General features: G+C 67.7%; 3 protein-coding genes across 3 annotated transcripts; 2 read left to right on the top strand and 1 right to left on the bottom strand.

Annotated features, from left to right (window-relative positions):
- Nucleotides 1-1,759: 1,759 nt before the first annotated feature.
- On the bottom strand, nucleotides 1,760-4,712 carry CHLNCDRAFT_58697 (hypothetical protein). Its single transcript, XM_005845022.1, has 10 exons — nucleotides 4,619-4,712; nucleotides 4,318-4,525; nucleotides 4,084-4,172; nucleotides 3,584-3,677; nucleotides 3,315-3,376; nucleotides 2,994-3,075; nucleotides 2,714-2,806; nucleotides 2,323-2,423; nucleotides 2,081-2,161; nucleotides 1,760-1,930 (listed from the first exon to the last, which is right to left on the bottom strand). Exons 1-10 carry the CDS (start codon nucleotides 4,679-4,681, stop codon nucleotides 1,811-1,813), a joined length of 993 nt encoding a protein of 330 aa, XP_005845084.1. The 5' UTR covers nucleotides 4,682-4,712; the 3' UTR covers nucleotides 1,760-1,810.
- Nucleotides 4,713-4,853: 141 nt separating this feature from the next.
- Nucleotides 4,854-6,775, top strand: CHLNCDRAFT_58696 (hypothetical protein). The gene is made up of 7 exons (XM_005845128.1): nucleotides 4,854-4,995; nucleotides 5,176-5,349; nucleotides 5,483-5,609; nucleotides 5,783-5,852; nucleotides 6,004-6,109; nucleotides 6,259-6,332; nucleotides 6,446-6,775. Exons 1-7 carry the CDS (start codon nucleotides 4,915-4,917, stop codon nucleotides 6,570-6,572), a joined length of 759 nt encoding a protein of 252 aa, XP_005845190.1. The 5' UTR covers nucleotides 4,854-4,914; the 3' UTR covers nucleotides 6,573-6,775.
- A 1,888-nt stretch (nucleotides 6,776-8,663) lies between these two features.
- CHLNCDRAFT_26186 (hypothetical protein) lies at nucleotides 8,664-9,381 on the top strand (the record flags this gene model as incomplete). Its single annotated transcript, XM_005845127.1, has 3 exons — nucleotides 8,664-8,822; nucleotides 8,992-9,066; nucleotides 9,244-9,381. Coding segments are annotated over 3 exons (372 nt in total), but the record flags the coding sequence as incomplete, so codon positions are not given.
- Between the last annotated feature and the right edge of the window lie 317 nt (nucleotides 9,382-9,698).

Below are 9,698 nucleotides of genomic sequence, written 5' to 3'. Positions count from 1 at the left end.
TCGCCACGCCCTCCCCGGCCCCGCCCGCCGCGGCCGTCGCCAAAGCCGCCGTCTCCGCGCCCTCCCCGGCCCCGCCCGCCGCCGCCGTCGCCAAAGCCGCCGTCTCCGCGCCCTCCCCGGCCCCGCCCGCCGCCGCCGTCACCCAAGGCTCACCAGCCACGCACCGCCGCCATCATGGGCGGCGCAAGCTATGCCAGCTTTGGCCATGCAGGTTAGCCCCGCTGCTGTGCATTACCACACAAGCGCTGCACGGCCTGCCTGACATGCCCAGGCATGCTGCCGCCACCGGGCATGGTGGGGGAATGGGACGCCCCCTGCCTCACTCGCTTCTGCTGCTGGCTACCACCTGTTCTGCTGCTCTGCAGGCGGCGCTTGGACCCAGTACGTGGGAGCGCTTGGGCGGCCCCACAGCCTGTACACAGACGGCGGCGGCGCCGCCTGAGCGCCACCTATGGCGCCGGCGGCTTCTCCGGCACCCAGGCCTTCATCCGCGGCGTGCAGTTTGCCCGCGGCGGCGCGCGCGTGGGCGTGACGCTGGTGCAGGGCGCCGACAAGAGATGGAGCCTCAGCGGTGAGAGGCTGGCTGGCTGGCTGGGTGGCTGGCTGGGGCGTAGGGTGGGGTGTTCCTGCCAGCCAGCTGTTGCCAGCCAGCTGCCTTGCCCCGGGTGGCGGTGCATGCTGATACTGCCCCATCTCTGCTGCAATGCTGGGCAGCGCTGCCAGGCCAGCTTCCCTCCTCCCTCTGCCGACCGTGCCCCTCCCCCAACCTTCTGTCCCTGCAGTGCTGGCCGGTGGCCGGCCCCTGGCTGGGCACGCGCGCATCGCGCTGGGGAATGGGGTGACAGTGGAGGTGAGAGCAGCAGCAGCAGGCCTCTGCTGCTCTCTGCCTGCCCGCCGAGCAACCGAGCTGAGTGCGCAAGCGACATGATCTCAGTGCGCTGTTTCCCTGCCCACCCCCCCTCCTGTGCCGCAGACCTATGCCAGCCCCCGCCGCGTCATCATCACCACCCCGCACCTGAGCATCAGGGTGGAGCAGCGGGCGCCCACCACAGCCGCCCAGGTGAGGCAGAGCGCCCCGCTGGCAGCCTTGCTTGCTGCTGCTGTCGCTGCCGCCGCTGCCGCCGCCGCTGCTAGCAGGTGCAGCCAAAGGATCTCTACAAGGCTTCCTGCCCAGCAGCAATGACGCTCGCCAGGCTTCCCTGCTGACCCGCCCCGCCCTGCTCGCCGTGCCTTTCTGCAGCTGCGCCACCATAACTACGGCCAGTGGCTGGACGTTTACCTGACCACACGGCAGGCGCTGCCACTGCCCACCGGCGGCCTGCTGGGGGCAACCTACCGCCGCGCCCTGTAGGCCACTTTGCCACGTTGACATCACTGCCGGCAACATGGCATATGTTTCCCCTTCAGCACTTGTTCAAGCAGCACCAATGTGCCGCCCGTTCTGATTCCCTACCAATCATTCTCTACCAATCAAACCGATCTGTTTTCCTCATTCCAAAACTCACCTTTAGCTCTCCAGCTGATACTCTATCGATCTGTCCCATTGCAAATCCCACCCCACTGTTACTGCACTGTTGCTGCTGATACTAGCACACTGTAATTCCCTGCATACATGATTTGTTCCTCCTCCAACTGATTAGTCTGTATTCCTCCCTTACTGATCAGCCCGATTTTGGCCTCCTCACTACATCACTTGCCCCACTCCACCACTATTCGCCGCAATACTACTGGCTCTCCAACCCGGCTGTGAGAAACGCACACAGTGCTGAAGTTACATGGCGGCTGCGCCGCCAAACAATGCTGCGCTGGGTCACAAGAAGTCGCTGCCCAGCCCGCCCAGCATGCCCATGGGCAGCCCTATGGTGCTGCCCATGCCGCCGCCCTTGCGCCCGCTGCCCTTGAGGCTGACGCGGTCAAAGGCCAGGTTGCACTGCACGAGCAGGGGCGGGGGATAGGGGACAGGTTGACTGCATGCGTCGACGGAACACGCCAGGCCAGCCCCCAGGCCAGCGTCGCAGGCCGGGTACCGGCCACGGGGCAGCACGCCAGCAGCGCGGCCCCCAAAGCGCCATCAGCCCACCTTATCCACAATCTCATTGCATGAGGCGGTTCCCTTGGTGACGGCGGCCAGCAGGATGGCCAGCAGCGTGTCGTTGTGCTCCTGTGGCACGGCGGCGGTGCAAGAGGAGATCAGGGGCCGTACAGGGGAGGCACGCTCGCTGCGGTGCAGGTTGTGGCGGTGCAGGTTGTGGGTCCATTGGGCTGCCAGCAGCACAGCGTTGCGCCGTGACACCCCCACAACCCCCCACCCCACCCCCTCACCGTCGTGTAGTCCTGGCCAAACTGCTGAGAGTCGACGGCGGGCAGGCGCTTGATGAGGCCTGCCGCCTGGCGCACCAGCTGGTGGTCAAAAGGTACCTCGCCTGCGGGAGGTGGCAGGAGGCCGAGGGCAGGGAGCGGGGCAGCGTGGGGCATGAGTGGGAGCGTGCGGCAGGAGCGGGCCGGGCGGCACAGAGGGTGCCCGCAAGATCCGGTGGCAGGCAGCACGGCAGCGCGGGCTGGCGGCATGCGCGGGGCACGCTGCCTGCAGCCGGGAGGCGAGCTCAAGCCACGTCACACGCCCCCACGCTCCCCGATGCACTGCGCACGCACACACACGCACACTCAGGCACACGCGCCGGCGGCAGCGGCCCTGCATGCCCCGCCCGCCCACCTGACTGCATCTTGAGCAGTAGCTGGTGCAGCAGCTCCACGCGGCTGATCAGCATTTTGATGGCGCTGTGCATGCTGGTCATGTGGGCAGACACTGCGGGGTGGAGTGTGTGCGTGTGGTGGTGGTGGGAGTGCGCGCGTGTGGTCCGGGGCGGCGGAGCGGGCATGGCGTGCGAGGCCAGGAGCAGGCCACCCCACAGGCAGGCAGGCAGGCAGGCAGGCACGTGCCACGCCACAGCGGTGGCAGCAGCAGGGGGAGGGAGGGCGTGGCGGCGGCTCACGCTGGGTGGCTCCCGTGGCGGTGCCGCCTGTGGGCAGGATCTTAGCCACCTGGTCAACGCCGATCCGCTCAGCCTCAGACGTCTGCCGGGGTGGCAGGCCCAGGCAGAGGTGTATCGGCAGCGGGCGGGAGGGCGGGTGAGGGCGGGGCGGGAGTGAGAGGAGCACAGGGGCGAGCTGGGCAGCGGCGCAGGCGGGGCCTAAGGCACGAAGGAGCAAGCAGCCGAGGCGCCTGCCGGTGCCGAGTTGCCTGCAGGGCAGCCCTGGCCACCCTCATTCCACCCCTGGCTCCAGCCCGACACCACCCCACCAGAGCCGCCCACCTCTATTGTGTACTTGGCCTGCACGAAAATGAAGGAGGGCACGCCATCCAGCACATGCAGCTCTGCAGGGAGGGTGGGGGGGCAGGTGCGGGGGGCAGGTGTGCACATGTGTGTGGTCGGCGGGAGTGCAGGCGTGCATAACATGGCACACATGCGACCGGGCACGGCAGAAACAAGCTCCCATCTCAGCAGCGGAGGTCCAGTCGCCACAACCCATCCCTTCAACGGCTCCCTCCCAACCTCTCAGGGCCCCCGCCCCTCCGCCGTACCGCTCTCATAGAGGTACACAGGCAGGTCCTTCTGGCCGGGATCGCAGCGCGGGTCCAGCCTCAGGAAGATGGGCGACTCATTAATCTCCATGAGCTGCGGTGGAGGCAGGGCGGGATGGGGGTGGTGGTGCGGGTGGAGGGCAGGCAGGAACGGTGGGCATGGGAGCAGGAAGAGGAGCGGAGCAGGGAGGGGAGCAGGGCAGTGCAGAGAGGGAGGGTGCAGGGGGCCAGTAGGGCAGGGAAGGCCAGGGTGGGCATTGCCAGAGGCAGCTGCTGCTGAGGGGGCCTCTGCCAGGTGGCATGCAGGGGGTCGGCCTTGCGTGGCACGCCCGGCCCACACGCCTCTTGCATGCTGGCCAGGCAAGCCGGAGCAACGCATGCCTGTGCTATGCCCCTGGGTCCGATCTTCTGAACCAGCGGCTTCCCAGCCCTCCCGCTTTCCCCGCCATTTGTGCACTGTCCCACCACCTCCCCTGCCTCAACCCTCCCCTGTGCCGCACCTTTCGCTGGATGTACATGTCGGCATCAGTTGTGTCTGCGCCTGTGGCGTACCACCCCACCACATCCTGCTGCGGGAAGGTCTGCTTGTCTGCAGTCAACAGGAGTGCAGGCACACAAGCAGGGGGTCAGCAGGGGCCGGGCATGGCCTGCTGCCGCCAACTTGCGACGGCGTGGCGGAAAGAGGGCCTCCGCACAGGGGGCCCCTCGGCCAGCAGCCCAGCTCCAGCACCCACATTGCTCCATCTTCTTCAGCAGGAAGGCGTGGTCTATGTCGACGGCGCTGCTCTCCAGGTAGCGCATCTCAAAGGAGTTGGAGATGTCGACGGTGCGCCCCGACTGGCTGCCCAGCAGGCACCCCATCACCCTGAACTCCTCGCCCGCCCCGCAGCCCGCATTGGCCCGGGTGCGCGTGTGGTGGTCTGAGATGTTGATGAGCACCAGCTGCAGGGGATATCCGGTGGCGGAGGGTGATCAGGCGATGCCCGCAGCAGCCTGCGGGGGGTGCGGGCCAGGTCCACGCCATCCCATGCTCACCGGATGCAGCTGGAACTGCAGCCCGCTCAAGGAGGCGCGGTGCTCTTGGTGGTCCACCTGCATAGCGAGCGATCGAGGCAGCCGAGACCCCAGGGTGCAATCTGAAGAGTGCATGTTACATGCGCAGCGCGGCGCCTTCGGAGTTTTGGAGCGATGCCAGGTCGGAGGGCGCGCCACCTCATCTCCATCGCATTAACCAAAAGAGCCTCTCACCACGCACATTGCATCGCCCTGAGGCCCATATCATCAAGGTCGACGTGACCGCCCTTCCATCGCGGTCCCTCAGCAAAGTAGAGATGCTGTGCCTGTCTCTAGCCAGCGTTGGCGGCCTCGCGCTCGCTGGACCGCACCGGCAACTACCACGTGCACGGCATCAGGTGGGCAAGGCGATGCAAGTGCAGCAGCAAGATTGGAGCAGCGCCGGCGGCGGCAAGTGGTCGGCACCCCGCCGCTACCAACAGGGCAGGAGGAGCAGGGCGAGGTGTGTGTGTGTGGCACAAAAGATGCATAGCTGCTGATCCACTGCTGCGAGGGCCCGGCCCACGACCCACTTGCAGGCACGGAAGCCAACCGCAGCAGCAGCCAGCCAGCCAGCACCACTTACCGGCAGCGATGCGCCCGCAGTGCAGCAGGCGCCACCCAGCTCAGCGGCGGTGCGGCGGCGAGCAGCGCTCGCCTCGGCGCTGGCGGCAGCCGTCGCTCCTTGGCTGCTGTCGGGCGCAGCCCACGCGGTGAGCGCAGCCGCGAAGCACACTTGCTCTGCAGCTGAAGGGAGCTCAGCTGTCTGCCTCCACCACAGCCACACCCGCTCCTACCAGCGCCGCTGCTGCCGGCCCCCTCCCACCATCCTCTCCATGCTTGCAGGACAATGACGCCGTCAAGGCGGGGCTGAGCAAGTATGTGAAGAAGAAGAAGCTGGAGCGCATCGACACGTACATCGCGCCGCTGCTGGAGGCCAAGGGACAGCTGGTCCGCGTGGGGCGCGTCATGCGTGAGTTGCCAGTGTTTCTTTTTGCTGGCTGGCAGGGCGCACGCAGCTGGAGCTGGCAGCAGGCTGTGGCATGTGGCAGCGTTGCAGCGCCGGCGACGTCTGGCGGGAGCAATGGAAAGCTGCCCCGCCTGGTCAGCTCTGCTCGCTGCCTTCTCTGCATGCTGCTGTTGCAGTGCAAGACCCGGCGGCTGCGCGGCAGCTGCTGCGCAGCGGCGTGTTTGCGGGGCTGCGGGACAACGTCAGGTGCGGTCGCCGGCGGCCCTGGGCGCATAGTCTTGTGCTCGCTGAATTCGGCGGTGTACTGCCTCCATGCCTGAACAAAGTTAAACCACTTGAGGGAGCAACTGTGCCTGCTGGCTTCGATCCCTCTCCGATGGACCAATACCTGTCGCAGGTCTGTGGGCGAGTATGCTTCGCAGCGCAGCAATGATGAGTCGGGGCGGGAGCTTGTGCGCGGGTTCTTCGATGAGTTGGAGGGCTTTGACTCGGCGCTCAGACAGGTGCGTGGTGGTGCCGCCTGCCAGTGAATGGGATTGTGAGGGGTGGAGGTCGGTGGATTGGGTGTCGCATCAGCTGCACGGGCTGTTGTGTGGTGCTCCACCCGCGACGGTGCGCCTGAGCCACCAAGGCTGCCTGGCTTGCTCTGCAGGCGCAGCAGCGCGAGGGCGAGGGGCTGGAGGAGGCGCGGAAGCGGCTGGATGGCACGGTGGTGGCGCTGGACAAGTGAGCGCAGAGGCCTTGCGTGGGTGGTGCCTGCTCCTCTCCTGCCGGCTGCCCGCTCACCGTTGCCTACTGACTCTGCGCCCCGAACTGCGCCTCCGGACCTTCCTCTGCAGGCTTCTGGCCACGGTGCCGGAGACGGAGATGCAGAAGGCGCAGCGAGTGGTGGAGGCAATTGAGCTGCTGGACGGCGAGGCCGGCGCGGAGGAAACGGCGGCGAGCCAGCTGGACAAGCTGCTTTGACCAGCGTCCCGGGTGGGGCGCTGTACTTGGCCTGCGGCCCAGCTGCAACAGTTTTCATCGCACTTCTGATCCTTTCATTGAAATGAGTCGAAGCAGGCCGGCAGCCATGTTCAGCGGCGGTACCCGCCACGCTGCCACGCTGTCGTGTACCTGACAAACCCCTGCTCATCGCTGCGCTCCTCCTGTGAAATCACGTGTACCAACGCTGCTTCAGACATGCCAGCCCCTCTTTATTGGGAGCGCTGAGGCCGCTCGAGAGCCGTGCAGCGCCATGGAGGTGGCGGTGCCGCTTGCGGTTGTCCAGAGCACACTCAATCAGCTTAAACAGAGGAATGCGCTGCACAGGGACGCCTTCAGCGAGGTGGTGGCCGACTACCAGACCTGCCTGCAGCGCTCCAGGGATTTCCAGGTGCGGCACTGGGCCCAGAGCGCTTATTGGAGGATGATGTGCACTCTGAGAGTGCTGGTGCCGAGCCCAGAGCCCTCCGAGCGCCATGTTGTGCAGGTCCGCGCCGCGCAACTGGACAAGGAGGCCTCTGAGCTGCGGCTGGAGAACGAGACGCTGCTGCGGAGCCTGGAGGAGCAGAAGCGCAGCGCGGTGTTGAGCACGCAGGCGTGCCGCCGCCCGCCCGCCCGCCTGCCGTCTCTGTCGTTCTACAAGCTCCTGCCCACTCTGGGCCCCCTCCTCCCTGCCCGCACCAAGCTGTTGTCCTCCTCATCCCTCTGCAGTGTGCGGCGCTGGAGGCACGAGCAACACAGCTGCAGGAGGAGCTGACGGCGGCATACAAGGAGAAGGCGGGCCTGGCGGAGCAGTCGCTGCAGGCCACCCGCCAGCTGCAGGTGGTGCGCGACATCAATGAGCGGCAGGCCAGGGAGCTGACTGATGCGGCGGAGGAGGCCAGAAAGCTGCGGGATCAGGTGCAGCACTGGGCGGGAAATGACCTTCGGAGAGCAGGCCCGCTGCCTGCCTGCTTGGCATTGAGCTTGGCATCGGCCGGCGCACCAACCCAGGACCTGTGTGGTGCCTTGCACCTTGCGTGGCGATGCTGCTCCCAGTCCCCTGCACTGCACTACTGCGCCTTGCGATGTGCCACGACCCCATCGCCGGCTACGCAGACATCCCGTCCCGCTGCTCCGCTGCAGGTTCGGGAGCTGAGGGGGCAGGTGGAGCACTACCGCGAAGCCCATGCCACAGTCAGCCGGGAGATGGAGGCAAGTGGCAGCCATGGCAGCATGTGCTTGGCTGCTCGTACCAAGGCCACACCTATCGCAGGTCCCGGCACGGCTGCCTGAATGCCCAGCAGGCGCACCTGCAAGCCGTTGCGCGCAGGCAGTCCGCCAGAGCCCGGCAGCTGACACCGATGCCTCCCTGCCGGGCCTGCCTGCCCTGGCGTGCAGGCACGGCTGCACGAGGCGCAGTCTGCCACCTCGCGGGTGGCGACGCTTGAGTCGGAGAGTGCGGAGCTGGTGCGGCGCATTCTGGAGATGAAGGATCGCGAGGCGGATCGCATGAACGAGATGAACCGGCAGGAGGCCGACACGGTGCGTGGCGGGGCTCGCCGCCGGTGCGCTGCCTGGCTGCCTGGCTGGCTGGCTTGGCATGGCCACAGCTCCAGCCTGCGGGCCACTGCAGCTGGGCGGGCTTGGTGCACAGCGGCGGCGTGGGGCATGGTCTGCTCCACTGTGCCGCACGTCCCCAGCACGATGAACCACGTCCGACCCTGCACACAACCCGTGGCAACACTGCAGCTGGCCAAAGCGCGGCAGGAGGCGGCCTCCATCCTGTCCGAGGCACGTGCCAAGGCGATGCAGGTGGCGTCGCGACGGCCCTCCGAGGCGGTGGAGTTTGTGGATGCCTCGCTGCACAGCCTGGGCCTGAGCGACGGCGCCGACGCGGAGCAGCCTGCCAGCCTGCTGAAGAGGTGGGCTGGGGGTCGCTTGGTGCTGGCGCTGGCGCTGGCGCTGCTGCGGTGTGGTGTGGCGTGGCAGGTTGGGACCATGCTCGGGCTGGGCGTGCGCCCCTGCTGTGCCCCAGCTGCTGGGATGGGCTAGGACCCGAGTACGGGTGCCGACAGCTCGCCTGTGCCCTTGATGCTTGCCCGCAACCCGCCCTGCAGCGTGCCGGCCCACGACGGCGGCTGCTACGGCCTGGCGTTCAGCCGCACCGGCGTGCTGCTGGCCAGCGGCGGCGCCGACAAGACTGTGAAGCTGTGGGAGCCGTGCAGCGCCACCAACACCGCCACGCTGCGCGTACGTTGCCCGCGAGGGCCGCCTGCACCAGCGCTCAGGGCAACAACGGGGCCCAGGCGCCTCCTTCTATGCTGCAGCACGTGTGCTTGCTGCAGCATTGTTGTGTGCACCCTGTCCTTGGTGTGCCAAGCTCCATCCCGCCGCACATCCCCACCCCTCATGCATCCAGGGCGTGTTTGAGGGGGTGAATGCTGTGGCCTTCACCTCAGACTCAAAGCTGGTGCTGGCAGCAGAGAACAACAAGGTGCGGCAGCAGGCGGCGGCAGGCAGCCGGCGGCCGAACAAGCCACTGCACACGTGCAGCGCAGCGCATGCGTGCAGCGTGCTCGCTGCTGGCTGTGCGCGCGTAGGCTCGCCTCCGGCGGCCCCCCGCTGCGCCTCGGCATCACCAGTTCCGCTGCCGCCCCGGGCTGCGGTGCAGGCGGTGCGGGTGTGGGACGTGACCACCGGGCGCCTGCGCATGTCGCTGACGGGGCACAACGGCAAGGTGACAGGGCTGTCCTGCAGCCCCGCAGACGCCCACGTGGTGGCCACCTGTGCCGCCGACCGCACGATCAAGGCAAGGGGCAGGGAGGGCAAGGAAATGAGGGGGAAGGGGGCAGCCCGCTGCATCGCTCGCCACGGCAGTGACGGGCGCGGGGCGGTGCTTGCCCATGTGCCCACTGCTGAGCGCCAACGGCGGCAGCCGATGGTGGACCGCTGGTGTGCCGGCAGCTGGTGCTGGGCCTGCTGTGGTCGGCCACCCGGCCCGTCCCCTCACCCCAGCGCCGGCTCCCTGCAGCAGTGCTCCGCGTCAGCTGCCCCCCGTGGCGCTCGGCGTCGCATCGGGGTGCCCCTCGCACAGGGTGGCAGCGTGCGCATGTGCCGCAGCCGGGC

This window comes from Chlorella variabilis, assembly GCF_000147415.1.
Source record: "Chlorella variabilis unplaced genomic scaffold CHLNCscaffold_19, whole genome shotgun sequence".
Taxonomy (NCBI): domain Eukaryota; kingdom Viridiplantae; phylum Chlorophyta; class Trebouxiophyceae; order Chlorellales; family Chlorellaceae; genus Chlorella; species Chlorella variabilis.
This window is presented reverse-complemented; position numbering and strand designations above follow the sequence as displayed.